Source organism: Terrapene carolina, unplaced genomic scaffold, assembly GCF_002925995.2.
Source record: "Terrapene carolina triunguis isolate 2854851 unplaced genomic scaffold, T_m_triunguis-2.0 Scaffold69, whole genome shotgun sequence".
Classification (NCBI taxonomy): Eukaryota; Metazoa; Chordata; order Testudines; family Emydidae; genus Terrapene; species Terrapene triunguis.
This window is the reverse complement of record NW_020664420.1, coordinates 49,383,821-49,404,760: the sequence shown is the minus strand read 5'-3', so window position 1 is coordinate 49,404,760 and position 20,940 is coordinate 49,383,821. Positions and strand designations below refer to the sequence as shown.

Here is a 20,940-nt window from a genome sequence, read left to right as displayed (position 1 = left end):
GGGGGGGAGGAAGGCTTCTTAACTCTCTCGGAGAGGAGCTATTATGAGGCGTGTATGCATACATACACAGACAGAAAATAAATGATCACCTGAGCATCTGATGAAAAGAAAGTCAATGCCAAATGACATTGCTCAGCAGATAAATACTTTTCCAGCTATTTGCTTTGTTCTTCAGCTGAAGTTGTGGCTAAAAGGGTTATTCTCACAGTCTGGAAGTGATAACATAAGTGGCATCCATGGGGTAGTAAACAATGGTAAAGGAAAGAACCATGTGAATAAAGTTAAATTATGAATTGAAGGAAGCAAGAGAGAAAAGGGGGTTCAAGATAAGAGATCTAAAAGCATTTAATATTAACATCAGTAGAATTTAAGAGGTAAGACAGTGAGATGCTATTGTCTGTTTCCAGTATATTAAAAAAGGTAATTGAGGTAGACAGTACTTTATTATGGACCGATTCTGCCATTGTTTACTCCCATGTAATCCCACTGAAGTAAGTGAAAGCAGAATTTGGCTCTATATAACTAACATAATACAACAGTGTCAAGCTTTATATTTGCAATGTTAAAGAATGAAAGAAAATCTACCTCTTTTGGTATATGCTGCTTTAAGACTCACTACTTAACCTAAAGAGAGAATATTATCTGGACTCAACATTTTTTTCTTAAAATTCTTAATACTTCAGATTTACGAAGACACAGGCATAGACTAACTGCAAACACATCTATTATGGTTCACCAGCTGTTTTCTAATTTCATATTGATAGATAAAACACTTTTTTTAAAAGTGTGTCAAAAGTTAATACATTTAGAAACTGTGTCTCTTGAATTTCTGAGGCGGTACAAAATGTTTATCAGATCCTTGATGTGTACTGTACATGTAACAAGTGGGGACGACTGTCAACCATTAAGCTAACTTTGAACAAATGTTAGCATCACCTAAGTACCCAGGCCTCTAGTAACAGAAGTATTATGCCCTCTAGTGGTAATCTTGTTTCACTGCAGCCAGTCTAGTTACCTGTGAATTGGCAGCTTCTTCCGGAATAGACAGAGTCGCTGATTTTGCTCTTCCTAATATTATTTTAGGCACATAATTGGCACTTCCATTGATCAGGCTTGCGTTGGTCAGTTCCAGAGTGAAATTCAAGCCCAGTAAGAGAAACACCTTTAAAGATACAATTTAAATTTTAAAAGCTGCTAATTTTATTCAACTGAAAACAACAATATCAACTGAGTTAAGGAGTTAAGTAACAGAAACTGTCTGCAGCTCCTTTAACGATACCATGCACTGAGAATCATTAAAGTGGCAAACAGTTTAACAAAGATCTTCCTCAAAATCATTACACAAAAGTCAATACTGTGAAGGAAGGCCAACAGCAGTTTTATACAATGTAAGCTCTTTGGGGCAAGGATTGTCACTTATTATAGGTTCACAGTATCTAGCACAATGGATCTCAGTAACAGAATGGGAAATGTAGAGAATAGAGTAGGTGAGGCTAGTGTATCTGCAGCTATGCACGTCAACCCACAGATAGGGGCATACAGCAGCTGTGGGGTAGTTGCAGGTCTTGATGATTCAGTCTTCCAGAACTAAGCAGCCTTCTCCAGTAAATAACCCACTCCCAAAAGCATACTTGGGAGAGGATTTGGGCCTACACAACAGAATCTAAAACTGAAAACATGAATGATCACAGAAAGGGATATAAGCAGAAGCTCAGGGATACACACAGCCTTGGTTTTATATTCCATTCTTATACTGAAAACCACATTTTCTTTGAACACAACTGTACATAAATAATACAAAATCCAGAGTATCAAAATTCTCTCTCTCTCGCTGTCTCTCTCTCCAACAGACACTATTCATCACCATTTAATGTCTTATTCAGTGACATTTGTACATATGATGTAGACATAAATTTAAGTAACAAAACACTAGAGAGGTCTATCCAGCTAAAGGACACTACAGACCTGGCTGCTTATTGGCACTCTCTTCACACCAAAGCTGGCACCATCTTTCACCAGCAGACATCCCACTGTATTCTCAGGAGTGATTAGCGGTTCTCGATGATGAAATGAGATTCGGTACTCAACACTCACATCTCCGAATGTCCCAGCATGTCGAGTTATATTCATCTGAATATGTCGGCTCAAGTCTCTCTCTACCAATACTGACTGCCTATCAGAGTACAAGGCAAACACTCCATGGGGGTCATCGTTTGCTAACACAGTGAATCTCAAAACTCTCTTGTCCTGATCCAAATCTGCTCCTCCTTCCACTGAAAGCAGCTCTACCACATAATTCTCATCTACTTCCGGAACATCATCTGGTAACAGATGAATAATGATCTCCGCTGCGCTCTGATTTTCAGCAATGGAGACAGTACCCCTTGTTGCAAGGAAGTCACCTGTAGTATCAGAATCACTACTCAGTTCCCAGTGAACCTGAAATAAGTGAAAAAACATTGTTTACTAACTTGGAACTCTTATACACTCAGGTACACAGAGCATAAGATACAACATTTAACAAGAAAATAGTAATTATTTTATGTAAATATAAAAAATAAATAGGCATAGTAACCTAAAACAGGACCACAATCACCTTCCTTTCTCCCTCTGCTTACCCCCAATGATCTGAATATGGTGGTGGTTGTTTCTGAATATCTTTGTAGGTTCACTTTACAGAATTTCCAGGCCTAACTCCACAGTTTGTTTTTATTGGTCAAAACTCCCCTGCTGTTCTCTCTCTCAAGAGTCCCCCAGAAATTTTTCTCTTAAGAATGACAAAGTACTTAAAAGTACAAAATATGGTCCCTTGAGTACTGCAGACATACAGCATACCAAGTGCACTCCAGGTACATACGAAGTGGGCCAAATGTTCTTTACTGTAGGGTGCACAATTTTTGTTTTGTTTTTTAAAAATCTTTCCCCTCTGTATAGCACTGCAGCCAAATGAGAACAATAGGAAAATCCTTACCTCTCCACCAACATCAGATAGATTTTTAAAAGTAATTTCCACAGATAGTGTCCATTATATACGATAATGGATACTTTTTAAAATGAATACCAAAAAATGATTGCACCAGAAAGGGAGTCCATGATATTATGCTACAAATAGCTTGCTGAATTCTGAAGAACTTCAGGAGGCAATCCCCAACTGATTTAATAACCAGTGTTGATCACTCTTTAAAACACAAGGGCCCAATTCCCCTCTGTTGTATGGCATGCAGTTCTCTGAGAAGATTGGGTGTATGCTGCTCCCTTTTTAAAAAGGTATCACTTTATTCAAAAATGCATTCTACACCATTCTCCTATCATAAGCATAGGAGAAGAGAGAGGGGGAGGAGAGTGTCAAAAAAATGAGCATGGGTTGCCACATTTTGTCCTATCAATATAGAAATTGGACATGACTTTCTAAAACATGAAATATTAGGGCCAAATCTCTCCTATATGCATGCTAATGGATGAAGACTTCAGATTATATTGTTTTTAAGTAACACCAAAATGAGAGTAAGAATACCATTATGTTCCCCAGAGTGCCTTGGATTCGTTTGATGAAAAGTGTAATATTCTCTGGCCCTTCCAAGACTGATGGCTCCTCATAGTTCTTACTAGATAATGATTCAGGAGCAAACTGCACAATTCCATTGGGATCACCAAATTTCTGTATCTAGAAAGCAGCAAATAAAATATGGGTCAAGAATATATAATGAACTATCTTATTTATAGACCACAAGGGAACTCAATGACGGATTCAACAACTCACAAATCCATTAACCCTCCTCCATCCTGATTTTTCCCCCAACAAGTCTGAGAGTACAGTAGCAGCTGAAATGGAGATTGTGTGAATAGAAAAATAAATAGCAGATAGGACCACCATGGGACCAGAATAAAATGGTCTGGTGTCAAGAACAAACACGCAAAACAAACAGGTAGCTACACTAAATCTACATAAGACCAGTTGTTCAATGGAAAAATCCTACGAGTGTCACAAAGAAGGATTAGTGTATTACAGTGGATTATAAATTGAATACAAGTCAGTAATATGATGCTGTCAGGAAAGAGGCAAAGCTCTTGGTTTGCAATAATGGGAGTATGTGTAAACAAAGTCAGGTAATTTACTCTGCTCTGCTCAGCACTGCTTAAAGCAGCACTGGTCAAGCCTCACTCAGCTTCAAACAATACTTTTACAAAAATGACATAAATGATTTGGACAGACTGCAGAGAGCAAAGGAAATGATAAAAAGTTTGGAAAATAAATCCTGTGAAGAGAAGTTAAGGGATCTGAGCGAGTTCTCTTCTGTTGTGCTAGAGCATCAGAAAGAGGACGGGAAACTATTATCCTCTTTAGTCCAGAAGGACAGAACAAGCAGCTTACTGGACTTGCAGTGCAGCAGGCAATATTTAGATTAACTATCGTTGGACTGTATGGCATCTGTAGTGGGATACAGAACACTTCACCTCTAGGTTTCTGATTCTCACTTTTCAGTGTGGTAATTGAAGTGAACTGATTTAATGGATTCAACCAGCCGCTAGTGAATAGGAGACACAACACATACCAGAATCATAATGGACACTAACTGGCACTGAGTTTACACTCTCAGCAGAGGTGCCAGTGATTTAATGGTTTTGGAGACTGAACTCCCCCTTCCTACTGCTAGAGGTGGCCTCTCCAGATCACAGAGGAGGCACACTGGTGGACAGAGCTAGACAAATACTAGAGCTAATTATTCACTGAATAACAACTGGATGAATAATATGCATTGTATGCAAACACAAACACAATATTTAAACAGTTCTATTGACGGGACTGTGTGGAGAAGCTAGTTCGAACACTGCTTGTGATAAACAGAATTCCCAGTAAGTAATTTTTCCCAAATCCAACTGAATATATAATTCAGTACAATTGTTGTGGGCACCTTATCCCACAAACCTCTCAAGGGGCCCTACAATGATAAAATCAAAAAGGCAATTGAAATATATCAAGGACTGAGAAAAAGGACTTTTAATTTGAATCTTTAAAAACATAATGGAAGCGTGTGCCAGTGCTTAACCTATTTTATTCCATTTCTTGTCCTACTCTCATCTTCATCATAGCTGAACTTGATGGTTGTTAGGCACCTAGGCACTTTAGAAAATTCCAGAGGGGAAAAAAACTCCAAGTGATACTCTCCAGAGAAAAGGGGGATGGATGTAGGAAGAAAGGACTATGATAAACAGAATTATCAGTGACTACTTTTCCCTTATCATATGTCCCTCTTCTTTCATCCTACTGAACAACAGCAATCAGGGACAGTGTATGTCACTTAAAGGGATGCTTGGTGCCCCTAATGACCAACAAATATCAGCCAACAGGAACACATCCGATTAATAATGCCAGATGACAGTGTCAGGAGATGACCTAACAAATTCCAGAACTAAATGCTTCTGAGTTCTGAGTCTGTGAAGTTGCCATACTTCAGATAGAATGCCCTGATCATATGCTAATGGACTCCAATATCTTATTGACTGAGCCGCTGTGGTCTCAGTGGCATTCTGTCCTTTGTAGCAACCTTTAAAAAAAGACTTAATTCTTCTGAAACTGGAAGAACAAGATAGGTAAAACTTCAGAGCTTGCTTGTCACCTAGGAAGAGAAGATTCCTCTCCTGCAATGGAGAGATCAGGACACAGTGTAACTAAAACAATACGTTCAGTGGTATGAGTCTCCAGAATAAGCCTGGGGAGATTCAAAGAACTGTCCTATTTTGAAAAATAATGGCTAATAAGGAGAAAAACAGTCAGCAGGCACAGATCTTTAATTCAGTATGAGCAGGGATGAAGAAGGCATAGATCTTTAACTTCTTGTGAGCAGGGGTTGGGAAGCACACATAGAGGATGTGCATTTCCCTTAGGTAGACATTCCACGCAATCCCATAAAGATGAGGGTAGGACTATATTAAGAGAGTAATTATCTATAGGTCCTGTTGAATGTTGTGCCATGGGAAACACAAGGAGGGGAGTAAACTTTCACGGCACTTCAGACTGGTGGGTAGAAGTTACTGTAAAACTGACAACAAACAAGGTCTTCTGGAGGTAGAGAAAACCATGTCATCCATATTCATCTGTCCACATTGCAAGGCAAAGTTGCAAAAGGAATTCACTGTGGATTAACTTGCAAATATCAGAGGGGTAGCCGTGTTAGTCTGGATCTGTAAAAAGCAACAGAGAGTCCTGTGGCACCTTTAAGACTAACAGATGTATTGGAGCATAAGCTTTCGTGGGTGAATACCCACTTCGTCAGATGCATGCGCATTTACCTCATTGCTTCTGTAACACTGTTGCTGGGTAGGACATGAGAAGAGGGAGTTGAATGATAAACTAGGCAATCTGTTAGATTAAATTCAAAAACTCTTCAGAAACAATCCTCAAGGGGAAAAAAGTAACAACAACTTACTATTAGGGTAATGTTGGTAGCCTTGGGGTCTACTTCTGTTTCACCTTTCACAAGGCTCAGCCTAATAATGAAGATCTCCTGAACTTCAACTTCTCCATGAGGGTAGATTGTCAGACTAATAGTTCTCAGACCTCCTTCTCCTTCTCTAAAATAGAATGATCCATTCACAGGGTCACCAATGTCACTGTTCAGGGGGGATAACACCTCCTCTGAATTGGGTCCTAAAATGTCCCAATTAACCTGTGGAAAATATTAGTTTCAAATGTAGAGTTGCGTCAATATAATAACAGCCTCACAACAAAGGGAGAAAGTATCAGTGTAATCCAATTATACTATCATAAGAATTTGTGTATCTGGTATGCGATTATACAGTCCTACTATACTGTTAAGAGAATGAATGGCACACAACATAACTGTAACATTGGACTCTTCTCTCTAATCATAATATTTTCTGAAAATTAACCTAAAGACAGAAAGAAGAGAAACAGTGAAGGGTTATTCTGAATATTACTTTAAAAACAAAACTTCAACATTATGGATCTTAATAAATAGGAAAGAATGTAAACTCTATTTTAAGGACCACACACAGGAAAAAATATGTACATTTTAATATGCGTTATTAACTTTTATTACAATAGAACCCAAAAGCTCTAATCAAGATTAGAACTCTGCCCTGCCACACTTCGTACTAACACACCTGATAACAAAGTCTTTGCCCCAAAGAGCTTGTACTCAAAGCCCTCAAAATCCTGCAAAGACTCATGTACATACTTAATTTTACACTGCACATAATAAAGCACCTGTATAATTCTTCACAGGATTTGGGGGCTAATTTAATGCAAGACACAGGAAAAGAACATAATAAAAATTAGGAGGAAAAGAGAAAGGAGGACACGAGTAATATTATTCAGCTATATAGCTACACTGCTTGATAGCTCCAAATCAGTTAGAAGTGGAGTTTTGTGGCTTTTTTGGATGGGGAACATTTGTTTGGGTTTTAATTATGTAAGTATAAGTAAGTAAATAAAATAGGTCCTCCCCGGCAAACATCATGGCGCAATTGGGTCATGAGGTGGGATTTGAAGGAAGAGAGTGCAGACTAGTCGTTGGAAAGCATTCCATGTGTAATAGGCAGCACAGAAAAAACGGATGTATTTAAGATAAAATCATCTCTCATCATTTGCTGTGATTAAACCAATGCACATTACTTTAAGAGTTTTATTAAGGTAATGTTTAAATGATGGGATCTGAAATATTTAGAAGAAGACGTACACTCACCATTAGAGTAAGTTGTTGTTATAAACATGTATGCTGAAGTAGACAGGGCCTGATCATTCTGTTACACCACTGTAAATGAATGTAACTGAACGAAATGGAATTACACCAGTGTGAAACTGGTATGAGAAAAGAATCAGACACTCGCTATCTATAGATCCAGAGAGAAGTCAACATTAAACCGTTATTATGCCTCTCAAGAAATGGCAAGGAAAAACAATCTTGAAGTTATGGCATAGGACTGGGAATCAGAAGACATGGAGCCACATACATGCCACTGCAGCTGCAAGGGGCTGGGGAGAATTCTCTGAACAGGAGCAGCAGGACTGATGTAAGTGGAACAATGCTGCCTCCCTTCACAAGCCCTGATGATTGGAGGCAGGAGGGGAAGTGCTTGGAGTGCTGAATGTTGAAGAGGACACTGGGCTATTGTGCAGCATGTAGGCAGCCCTGGGTAGGTTGCTGTAAGTCTGGGGCTAGATTCTCTTCTAAGTTTTATTCTCAGCTCTAACACATTTCCTGTGTGACCTGGGACAAGTCAGTTCATTTCTTGACATCTCAATTTTCTGGTCTTCAAGCAGAGGATAAATAAAGAGATAATATCTACTTTACAGTAGTTTTAGTGGGGTCTAAATTCATTCATGTGCATAAAGGGCTTTAAGATCCTCAAATGTAAAGTCCTATGGAAATGCAAAGTAGTAATACATTATTGCTATTATATTTTCAACCTATGAATTTAATAAATTACATACCTTCCTTCTCTCAACATGATTTTATAGAGTGAAATTATATCTTATTTTTATTGAAAACTACACAAAATGCTTTGAAAGACGAGGCCTACCTGAGTTTCTCCTATCAATCCTCCAGTTCTTTCCAGCACCAAGGACAGTGTCAGCGATGAACTGGGGTTTGGAAGAATAATTCGGCTTTGGTTGAGGAATCGGACAAGTCCATTAGGGGAGTCGCTCTTAGCAATAGTGATTTGGCTCACTAGGTGGAGCCCAAGGACTGCTCCTCCAGTGGCTCCTATCAGCTGGATTTCAAACTGCTCTGCAAACTCCCTGGGTCAAAGAGATCAGAGTCTTTAAAACACTAAAAAACATGGAGTAAAACTAAAAGCTGAAAATCTAGTAAGTTGCCTTGTTGGTTGCATATATGCAATATTTTAAATGTACACGAAGCAATGAACATATTGTTGATTATTCCTTTTCTTTGCATAACACTGAGATCTGAAATAAAGGTAATGCAGTGACGTGACAACACCAGCATAGGGCTCTCCTAGCTTCCTGTACACTGGAAGCTTCCTGTACACAGAACACTGGTGTGTTCTCTTCAAATCAAAATATAAGCACGTAGCATGCAATGGGCTAAGACTGGATTTCTAAACAATTATAGGTTAACACATGAATAACTAAACAAAGATCCAATACCATTACCTTTCATCATCATCTGTAATACAGACGCTGATAAAACTCCGGTTCTGGCCATGATGAAAGATGACTGAGTTATTATTGACACTGTAGTCAATACTGTTAGGAAGCGCAGAAATACTTCGAGAGAGAAAATCAGCTGTCACATAGCCATGAGTTCCACGCCTTCTCACTATAGGAATCATGATCATTCCAACATCCTCTTCCACTGCAAGAGTAATTCAAAATGAACTACTGCACAATAAGAGTGCATTTTTCAGAGTAGCTTCATAAACAGTACATGTAAATGACCACTTAGACACCCAAAATAGGTGATTATACACTTATGTGCCCATTATACGCACAAATTGCTCAGGCAATTGAGCCAGCTGCTTCTGAAAACTGGCCACAGAGTGACTAACAACATTATAATATATGTAAATGGATTATCCCTTGTTTCCCATAACAGAATTATGTGCACTTTCTTTAATCAAATAGACAGAGAAGCTTTGAACAACATCCAGGTGTCTTATGTTTCTAGGTTATCTGTTTTTTCCCCTCTTAAGCTTTGACACTGATCAAAATACATGCACATTATTTTAAACTTTAATAACTGAATCAATAACAAAGAATACATTGCTACACTCATTTTGATTTGCCAGTTTACAGTTCCCTCAATAGAGGATTTGTAGATTACTTTGTAATGTACAGTATGGTAATTATAGCAACTATTTATGATCGTCAGAGAATATGTAATCACAAATGCATGCCCAATTAATATGGTGAATGAATAAGATTCAAGGTAGTCTTAAGACACATCTTAAACAATATAAGGCTTTACCAATTAACAACATCTTGAACTGAACTGGACCAATAAGCAGGCGGCTAGCCAGTGGAATGCACAAAAAACTCAGCTGTAAGACTACTTGCTCAACTAAGTAGGGAGGCTGCCACATTTCACACTAGCTGAAGCTTGCAAGGATCTCCAAGAGCAGTCTTAAGTAGAGCTTCATATTGCAGTAATCCAACGTGATGGTGGCAGCAAAGGTGTGGATATTTTCAGAGATTTTACTAATTACTGAAGATATTAAAGGCCAGATTCATCTATGGTGTTCCTCTATTGATTTCTCTGAAGCCATAGCTAGGATTCATTTACCTCAGTATGTCATACAAAAGTACACTATAATGAAATACAAACATTTGACTGTAATACATAAGAAGATAAATAATCATCATCATGGTAATACTTTGCTCTTCTATAATACTTTCCATCTCAGGATCTCAAATGTTTTATAATTGCCATTGAAATAAGCCTCACAACACCTGTTTTAAGTAGGTATTGCAAAATATACCAGCCCAGGCACAAAATCTACTTGCCTTTCCTTTTCTATGACGACTGATAATGAAAAATATAATACTATTCCTTTCTCCTTAAAAAAACACTTCCCCCAGGCAGGTGAGTGAATAGACTTTTGCAAAGCTGTATTCATCCTCGCTTACAAAGCCTGAGAGCGGGGAATGAAGTTAAATCACTTACCCAAGAACATACATGAATTTTGTGGCAAAGCCAAGAATAGAGCCTTGACTACCAATCCTGTGCTGTAGCTGTAAGCCTATCCTTTAAACTGCAGCATAAATTTAAACATTAACCTACCTTGCAGAGTGATATACCACGGATCAAACTCAATGATGCCCTCTGCATTGTCATTTTTCATTATAATGATGTGAACTGTGGAGATGTTCCCTATCCCAGGGGGCTGGTCCACTTGCAGTCCATTTTCTCTAACAGCAAAATCAAATCCACTTGCAAAAGCATGAGAAGAAAATAAAGATACATTAGCTTTTATAAAAGGAAATGGGCTCAAGATGCCTGTGTGACACTTTGTAGACTCCACAAGTACTTTAGTTCTTTTACAGTTATTGTCACAGCCCTCCCAGCCACACCTTTCAAAAGCAGAACATGTGCAGGACAGGGTTGTTGTTTTTTTCTTCCCTGAAAATGAAAGTCTCTCCATTGTCATGTCTTTCCAATTTTATTTGCAACGAACTTCACAAACCTTTGGGAAGTACAGAAACAGTAACGTGATTGTTCTGTGAGAAGAAAAAGTTACTCACCTTGCAGTAACTGAGGTTCTTCAAGATGTGTGTCCCTGTGGGTGCTCCACTCCAGGTGACGGTGCATCCCGGCGCCATTGATTGGAGATCTTCGGTAGTAGTGCCTGGTCAGGACACATGCGCTCAGTTGGTGTCTCGCAGTCTCGTTAGAATCTGCCTGAGTGCGTGCGTCCCGCACCCCCCTCAGTTCCTTCTCTACCATGGAGAAATCATACTAGGACTCCAAAGTAGAGGGTAGGAGGGCGGGGAGTGGAGCACCCACAGGGACACACATCTCGAAGAACCTCAGTTACTGCAAGGTGAGTAACTTTCTCTTCTCCTTCGAGTGCTGTCCCTCTGGGTGCTCCACTCTAGGAGAATGTGGAGCAGTACACACTATGGTTGGTGGGACTTTGGAGATCTGGCAGTGAGTACTGTAGAGAGTACTGTATGACCTACTATGGTGTCTGCCGTGGTATCCTGCATGATAGTATAGTGTTTGGCAAATGTGTGTTCAGATGACCATGTAGTCACTTTACAGATGTCAGGAATAGGTACGTTATGTAGGAAGGCAACGGATGTCGACATGGCTCAAGTGGAATGAGTTCTAATGCCTTCGGGCAGTTGAATATTTTGGATGTGCTAACAGGATCTGATGCAGTCAGAGATCCACTTGGACAGGCATTGCCTAGAGATAGCCGTACCTTTCGATCTTTCAGTAATGGAGACAAAGAGAAGCAGGGACTTATGAAATGGTTTAGTCCTGTCTAAATAAAAGGCGATTGCTCGCCTGACGTCGAGAGTATGCAGAGTTGCCTCGTGCGGAGTCTTGTGAGGTTTGGGATAGAAAGTAGGTAAGTATTTCAGTTGGTTAAGGTGGAAGGTGGACACCACCTGAGGGAGAAACTTAGGATGTGGTCTCAGGGTGACTTTGTATTTGGAGAGGATTGTGTAGGGAGGATAGGCCATCAGGGCGCTTATTTCTCCTACTCTCCTTGCTGACGTTATTGCAACTAAGAAAGATACCTTCATGGACATATGAAGAAGAGAGGAGGTAGTCAAGGGCTCGAATGGAGGTTTCATGAGACCGCGAAGAACAAGGTTAAGATTTCATGTAGCTGCCGTTGGATAAATTTCCGGGTAGAGATTTTGTAGGCCCGTGAGAAAACATTTTATGGTGGGGTGGGTAAAGAGTGAGTAGTCTTCTAACAAGTCATGGAAGGTGGTAAGTGCCGCCAGGTGTACTTTGATGGAGCTGAGCGAGAGTCCATCCTGTTTCAATTTTAGAAGGTAGTCTAAGATGTTAGGGAGGGTTACCGTATGGGGTGTTAAGTGATTATGTGAGCATCAGAGGGAGAAACGTTTCCACTTTTGCAGGTAAGTTTTACGAGTGGAGTCTTTTCTACTGTGCAGGAGGACGTATCGAACTTGCTCGGAACAAGCTAGTTCGTGGGTTTGGAACCATGAAGGAACCACACAGTCAGGTGGAGCTTCTGGACCTGAGGGTGAAGAACCCGTCCGTTGTCCTGGGAAAGCAGATCTGATCTGCTGGGGAGAGTCCATGGATGACAGGAGGACATGCGGAGTAGGTATGGATACCACGTCTGTCTCGGCCAAGCCGGGGCAATAAGTATGACCCGGGCCTTGTCGTCTCTGATCTTGCGAAGAACCCTGTGTAGCAGAGGGATTGGTGGGAAGGCATACAGGAGAGAGTTGTTCCACAGGATGAGGAACGTGTCTCCTGCTCTGGAACAAAATAGGCGACATTTGCGATTTTGGGTTGTGGAAAAGAGGTCTATTGACGGGGTGCCCCAGAGGGAGAAGAGCTGTTGAAGTAATGCGGGGTGCAGTTCCCATTCGTGTTTTGTCGAGAAGTGCCTGCTGAGTGCATTGGCAGTAGTATTGTGGCAGTCAGGTAGGTACAAAGCAATGCGCTGTCAATACAGAGGGTAAGGATCTCACAGGAGACCCTTTACCTTTGTTAAAGTCTCTCCTCGGAGACTGTTGTGCTTTTTGCCTCTGCTCCTGAGAGGGTGAAGCCATGCTCCCCATTGGTTCAGATCTGGTCGGGAAGTGTGAGGGAGAGGGTTTCACTTTCCCTGTCTCCGAAGGTGGCTGCAGAAATTTTTCCATTAATAGAATTTTAAGCCGCAGGTCCCTGTTGCGACAAGCCCTGGTCTTGAGGCTTATACAGTGGAGGCACCTTGCGGGGACGTGTGTTTCACTGAGGCACTTCACACCATGTGAGTGTCCATCAGACCTTGGCATGGACTACTGACAGGAAACACACTTCTTAAATCCTGAAGCCCCTGGCATTATGAATTAGAAATTGCAGAGGAGAGTGTCAGCAGGAGACAAGCTTGAGGCAAAAAGTTTTTTTTTTTTTTTTTAAACTAAGTAACTAAACGATGTAAATATTCTAAAGGAAGGGAAACAACTGGGATGTTACTAACAACTATTCCTATGTTCTTTGCAACTGTTTCCTAGAGAGACCAGGGAAGAGAATCAGCACTGCCTCAAGTCCTGTCTTCAACCGAGGATGGTTGAGAAGGAACTGAGGGGGGGCACGGGATACGTGCGCTCAGGCAGATTCTAACGAGACCGCAAGACACCAGCTGAGTGCATGCGTCCCTACCAGGTACTGCTACCGAAGATCTCCAATCAACGACACCAGGACGCACCATCACCTAGAATGGAACACCCACAGGGACAGCACTCGAAGACCAGACAGTGACAAAACTATCTATTAATGAGACTATACCCCACGAGATAAACCTTAAAGCCCTGAATCTACTTTGGCTCAAGTGTGGACTGTTGTTGCTTGTGCTATCACCCATTGTTGGTGCATAGCTTCTGTGAGACACTGTTGTCATAATGATCTGCACTTGTGGATCCCTTTTGGGATCAGGACCTAAGATTAGCATGCCCAGTATGGACACCAGCAGTAGATATGATCAGCATTTTCCTGCAGAAGAATAAGATGAAAATTGTACAGTGCCAAAATTACAGAGTATTGACGAGACAAAATTTAGTTCTATACCAAGAAATTCAGTACAGTTGGCAGGTATGCACTGAGTGACAGAGGTCAAATTTAAATCAGAGGTTGGAGGGGCAAAGCTGTATGGAAAAAAATTATCAGTTACTGCAGGATTTGAAAGGAGTGATGAATGTGTGGGATTTGCCCACAGAGAAAGCATTCTTCACAGGCATTTTACGTTTCCATCAGCAAACTTCTTCCCAACTAGAAGAAAGGCTCTGAGGACTGAGCCTTGGAAACTCAGAGCTAAAGAAATTATGAAATCTATTCAAAAATTAAACTTGCTCCTTCCCAGGGTCATACTTAGGGCACTGTACCAAATATACTACATTTTACTTATTTACAGGAAATAGACTAAGTTTTCAGATAGTCATGATGGCTCATGGGAATTTTAATGCAATCAGTCATTCAACAACAAGACATCCCATTAGTTCATTAGATATCTGGGTGCTTTCAAAAGATAAGGGAGGACCCAGGTGGCATAAAGACACTCATTGAAGTTTGATGGGGGTGTGGGTTGTATTTACTTTAGTCTTGGACTTCACCATTGTATCATTTTGTCAGCTCGGAGGGGAGTGTTGCAAGTCCAAATGTCTAATTTATTTATACTTTTTCAATCAACAGTAAAGAAATGATGGACTATTTCTGCTAAGATTATAAAGAAATCTCTTTTTTGCCATTTTCTCAAAAATATCCCCATATTATATTAGAGATGTTCATACTTCCCCAAGTTACAATTTTGTAGTTTACAAACTATTTTCTCCCTTTCAGTATATTAGATTAAATTATTTCTTGCTTCTTCAGAGGTCTGCACCATTTATCACCCATTCTATAAACTTAACCCCAACTGAATAAGCACACTTCACCTTCCAACAGGATATTCCATTTCCCTCACTATGTAAATCTCTACACCATTTTCTTCTGCACCTCTCTGGAACATCCAAAAAGAAATAACTATTAAATTTCTGCCAATACCTACTGAGTCCTCACTTTAATCATCAATCAGTAATTTACTGATGTAATAAATGTTGGAAAAATGAGTGTGTCCCTCTATTTATATTTGATCCAAATCTCTATTATTACACTGCTAGAAAATCAGCTACTAAATCAGAGCAGGAATCAGGGACTTTACTGCAGTGAGGTAAGATTCCATATACATAGTTCACTTTTGCCCTGTAACTAATCTTTTCCTCTGCAGCAAAATATATCGTTACCTTCCCTGGAGCTCTACTTTGGTAATTGTTACTGAAAATTCTTCAGGACCTTCAGGAAAGTCATCATCATGGATTTCAACTGAAATCCTTTTAGTAGTCTCATTTGGCTCAAACACAAGCTCCCCTGACAAGGAAGTGAAATCCATGCTCTCGTCTGCAGTTCCATTTAATGTCCAATACCAGAGTTGCACTTGACCATAATACCCACTGGAACGGACAATAGTGATGTTAACCTGATGGAGACAAAAAGCTTAGTTTTAACTTTTTACCTTTATTTTTGTGTTATATATGCTTCTAAGAACACTACTCTACAGACATCACATCAATTAGTTTTACTAAATAAAACCATTACATAAAATAAATACAGATTAAATACAGAAATTGAATTAATCCCACAACTCAGAAGATGCCAGCCACTTCAAAAATCTCTCAAAGCCCACCACACAGAATCACACATTACACTGTATTACACACATGCAGAAATAAAGTCTCAGCTATTTATTTTTAGGAAATTGTCATCCACTGTTCATAGATAACTACAGTTACCAAAAGCATTAAAAATTCACATTTCAGATTAATTCTTCCATTTTTAATGATTTTAGTCTTTTAACTCAATACCCATTTTTCTTCCTCTGCTGTCTGCAGATTTTCCTGGGAAAATGCAAACTGCCCATAGGGGAAGTCACTAGCAACCATGGTGATATTTGCTATGCCAGTAGACTCATTTATGACTCCTCCATCACTGACTCCAGATAGATGAAACTGGTAGTAACTCTTCTCTTCAGGAAGGTTATCATCTATAGCCTACAGAAAACAAACAAATAAAGCTGAAAGGATTTAAAACATTTACAATGTGAGCGCTACTATTAATTGCTAACAAAAAGAGAGTACTGGAATAACCAATGCTATAGATCTCTCTCTCACCTGTATTAGTACACCAGCTGCAGACTGCCTATCTCGCATCGTCAAGGACCCCGATATCTCAGCAAATTCCTTCTGTAGAGGGGGCGTTATATTCCAGTACACAGTGACCTCCCCAAAAATCCCTGGGCCACGCACTAGCCTGTAAGTAAAAACATATACACACATTGATGGGTTTCCTATACATGTTTTATTTCATCTGTGCAAGAGATGGCTGGTACTCTGCCTAGGTTGTTATGAATGTGTGACTCAGCCAAGTATTATCAGCCTCACTGAAGCTTGAATTTAATATAGCAGGTCACTGTTACAATCCTGACAATTTTATCTCTGCAAGTAGATAACGTTATTGTAGTATTTGCAGTATTGCCTATACTCAGCTTCCCTGGTGTTGGGAGGGGATCGTTGGCTACCTTTTTAGGATAGCTCTTTACCTGCTTTGCAGTAGCACAAAGCAGGCAGAGCCAAGGCTGAAAATTGAGTTCTCTGGGTTCAGCTGTGGCTTTTAGGAAGCCGAGAAGTACAATGGAAGGGGAGCAACCTGTAGGAATTTTGCCTTTGTAAGGGATTAAAGCCTCCAAGGTGCTGGAAGACTCTACAGAGAGTTAAGTTACTTACTGCTCCTTTAAAAACCTGGAGACAGCACTTCTCCCACTACAGTTAACCTGGCAAACTGCAGGGCAGGGTAAGATTATGGTTTTGTCAACATAACCTCTCTGGGACTGCCAATGCTACAGGCAGCACTAGCTTGCTCTTTGAGGGTTCCAGCAAAATACTCTTTCCTCATAAGTGTTCTAGAAGGAGGGGGGCAATGCCACCTGTGCCTTTCCCACCACCACAACACCCACAGTGGAATGGTCATAATTTGGCATTCTGTGTTCTGGTGCTTAGTTATAAAACTCAATGAAATCATTATGCTTTGCTTCAATTCAAAACCCAGGTCACTCTGTCGCTTTAAACACCTGTAGACACAGCCAAAAACTGAGGCACAATTGTGGAGTGGATTTCTTCCAGTCCCTAAGAACCTTGCAGGGGCTTTGATTGCCATACAAGCTCTTCCTTTTAATGCATTTCATCACATGCATTCCTGAAAGACCCTCCTGAGCGCCAGGAGTTGATAGCAATTCCTTTGAAAATAAATGGCTATTGACCTGATTTTCAGAAGTGGTGAACACCAACAGCTCCCAGACTTCTGTGGGAAATGTGGATGCTCAGCACCAATGGAAGTCAGGCAATTGTCCTCCACTCTTTTTGTACTAAAGGAAATGTGTACTCACAATATGCGCAGAGAAATCATTGATGCACCTACCTAATAAAAGCAGTTCCGTTATATTTTCCTGAGGGTTCCCCAATGAGAATATGGTTGGAAGATGGAGCTATCCCAACCACCCCAGAAGCTCCCTGATCCCCCAGAATAATGATGGTTGCCAGACCTACGAAGAGAGGCAGAAAATACATTCAAGTTAGTACACAAGATTATAGCAAGAACAGAAACATTAATGAAAATAACTTGCACATAATACTTAGCCCTTTTAAACACTTTACAAATACTTTATTAACTAATATGTAAAACACCATGCTAGCAAAATGCTGTTTTATCTTTGTTTTGCAAATGGGAAAACTGATTCAGGTAGCCTGATTCTGATCTGACCTTACACTGGTTCTATACAGGAACACCTCCACTACCAGTGTTCTCTCTAAGCTGCGCACCTGCGCGGCCGTGCAGCACTACATCAAGTGCTGCACACTTGATTATTACAGCCACACAGGCGCACACATCCTCAGTGATGGCGGGAGGGCAGCGCCCAGGAGTGGGGTGGAGCTGGAGAACAGTGGTGGGGGCACCTCTGGAGTGGGGAGTGAGGCAGCCAGGGCCGGGTAGCTGGAGGGGAACCAGGCAGTGGGGAGCCCCGGACATCCCTGCTCGTGGGGAGGGGGCAGTGGTGGGGGCACCTCTTCCCACAGCGCTGGGTGGGCCCCCATCCCCGCCCCACCCCGGGACTCATGGGGCCACAGCACAATACCCTGCACTCTGATTTTTGCATAACACCCTCCCCCTCCTCCTCCCCTGGGCCATGCTGCGTTGCTGGGATGGGGATGATCTTCTCTCCTGGGCCCCCCGCTCCTCACTGGGAAGGAACTGGTGAGAGCAGAGGCTTGTGAATGGCTGCAAAGCGGCTGGGAGTTCAGGGAGGTAACAAAGGGACCAGGAGACAAGCAACTGAGCTGCCCAGGCTGTGCTTAGCACAGCTGCATCCCCAAGTGAATAGCACAAGCAACTTCTGGGTCTGCTTCAACACATTGGGCAAGCGTATGATTGGCACACAGGAGGGAACCCGAACTGGGAAACCTGGGCTCAGGGGTATTGAGACTGGGGAAAGAGTGGGTAACTTCTCTGGGCACAAGAGCATGGGTCTGATTCTGGGCTACTGATGCTGTTTGCAGTCTGCAGAAGTTGAGAGAGGGCGCTGAAATAGCTAGGCATGATTTTTTTTAAAGTACAATTCTAATTGCACTTCAGCTCTGCACACCGCATTGCTCCCTCTACCCCCTTTCCTTCTTTCCTTCATTTTTTAAAGCTCATGCAATTCCTTAGAGAGACATCCCAGTTGTTATCAAGTACTTTTAAAAAAATGTTTCTATAAATCTATCAGGAGTTCGGCTGCAACATAGTCCAAAAAAGAAATGATTAATCAACTGTTGCTTTTCCAAAAAAACAGCAGTTATTTTCTGTGTAGATTTTAGTGGCACAAGTCTGTGCTTTTTAAAATCATGTAATTCATTTGTTTTTTTTAAAAGATGAAGAATTAAAAGAAAAAAACCCCCTGAAGATGTCCTTTGCAGTATAGTTGCAAGTTTCCACTTGGAAACTAATTAAGGGCTACGTGTAGATAATCTTCAAGAGTCTAGATAAACAACTTGCACATCCAAAGAAAGTGGTTTCTTATGAATTTTGCAGGGGAAGCCTGATCTTTGTTGGTACGTACATTGTTTGATTTTGAATCTTTAATCTTTGCTCAAAACTTCCTAAATAAAGGGGTTTGGTATTAATCTATTTGGGTCTATTTGTATGCTAACTCCTGCTCCCATTGCAAAAACTCCCATGAACTTTGATGTGTTGGATAAGTTGGCAAATGTTGACCATCAGTTCAACATGTAGAGATAGCGACCCAGTGAGATAATGTCACAATCAATGCTGCATTTCTGTAAGCTCCATGTAGTTTCACAATCCACTATGTTAGAATCAGGTAATATTCTCTTTTTGAATATAAATGTACTATGTATTTTTTAATATGAGGAGAACACTAATGCTGTATGTCAGGGATCAGCAACCTGTAGACCGCGGCCCGCCAGGGTAAGCACCCCGGTGTGTCGGGCCGGTGTGTTTACCTGCCGCATCCGCAGTTTCGGCCGCTCCAGGCCAATGCACACACAATCATTAGGTGGGAATAATGTGACAGAACTGGATGTAAATTCAACTAGACTGTAAAACCAATAGATTCGCTCTCTTCCTGAATCAGGAGGGAAGCCAGCACATCCCTCGGCCCGCGCCGCTTCCCACAGCCCCCATTGGCCTGGAGCGGCGAACCGCGGCCAGTGGGAGCCGCGATCGGCCGAACCTGCAGACGTGGCAGGTAAACAAACTGGCCCAGCCCACCAGGGTGCTTACCCTGGTAGGCCACATGCCAAAGGTTGCCAATCCCTGGGGTATGTACTGCTGTTAATACTGGAGTAATTCCCTTTCAAAAATATGCTGTGTGTGTGTAACTCACTTTAAAGAAGATTAATAGGGATTCTAATTTTCACATTGCATGCATTGCTAGCAGGTTTCAGCTATGAAGCTTGTACATAAAGCTTTGGATTTTGTTTGCAGATTTCACGTTAAAAGAATACTGTGTACAAATACTTCACTGCACAATTATATTCCAGATGTTTTGTTTTCAAAATGACAGATTGAACATTTGATGTTTCCAGACAGCATGTGGAGTGAATTTTTAAATTTGTTGAACTTGAAGGTTAATCCAGGTTTAAATATGCTGGTAATTGTAGATTTTTTTAAGTATTCACCTCTAGGGCCAAATTCTGCCATTGTTAGTTAAGCAAAACTCCCATGGGCTTTCTGTTCAAGTGACAAGCACAGACTTTTGCCCTTGTTTAAATTGCTGCCTTACCATTAATGAAAAAAAATGTTTGGGTTAAACTATACTATATAATATGTGAGGGTGATTTATATCTAGGTTTTTTGTTTCTACTGGTGGCGCACATCTGGTGCAGATTACATTGATAGTGGTGCACATAACAAAATTCATTCCGCACATGGATGGAAAAAATTAGGGAACATTGTAACCGGGATCAGAAACAAACCCAAGGCATGAAATCAGTGAAATAAATGGAAGTTTTGCCATTAGCTTGCATGTGGCCAGGATTTCAAACAAATAGCTTAAGTGACTTTCCCAAGACACAGGATGAGTTAGAAAATTGCAAGATTCCATTACACGTAGTTACTACATGTAACTGAGTATCGGGGGAGAATGCTATATTTTAAATGAGTTTTCTACATCACA

The 20,940-nt window shown here is 40.8% G+C and overlaps 1 protein-coding gene across 1 annotated transcript in view; it reads right to left on the bottom strand.

Moving 5' to 3' along the window:
* ADGRV1 (adhesion G protein-coupled receptor V1) overlaps positions 1-20,940 on the bottom strand; it is a 416,737-nt gene that overhangs the window by 241,548 nt on the left and 154,249 nt on the right. The window contains exons 65-75 of the mRNA XM_026649237.2: positions 17,685-17,808; positions 16,382-16,520; positions 16,076-16,261; positions 15,458-15,690; positions 10,767-10,915; positions 9,140-9,341; positions 8,545-8,764; positions 6,429-6,668; positions 3,515-3,664; positions 1,966-2,439; positions 1,016-1,162 (exon numbers count right to left, since the gene is read on the bottom strand). Coding sequence (XP_026505022.1) covers positions 1,016-1,162; positions 1,966-2,439; positions 3,515-3,664; positions 6,429-6,668; positions 8,545-8,764; positions 9,140-9,341; positions 10,767-10,915; positions 15,458-15,690; positions 16,076-16,261; positions 16,382-16,520; positions 17,685-17,808 — 2,264 coding nt within the window. The remainder of the gene's footprint in view (positions 1-1,015; positions 1,163-1,965; positions 2,440-3,514; positions 3,665-6,428; positions 6,669-8,544; positions 8,765-9,139; positions 9,342-10,766; positions 10,916-15,457; positions 15,691-16,075; positions 16,262-16,381; positions 16,521-17,684; positions 17,809-20,940) is intronic.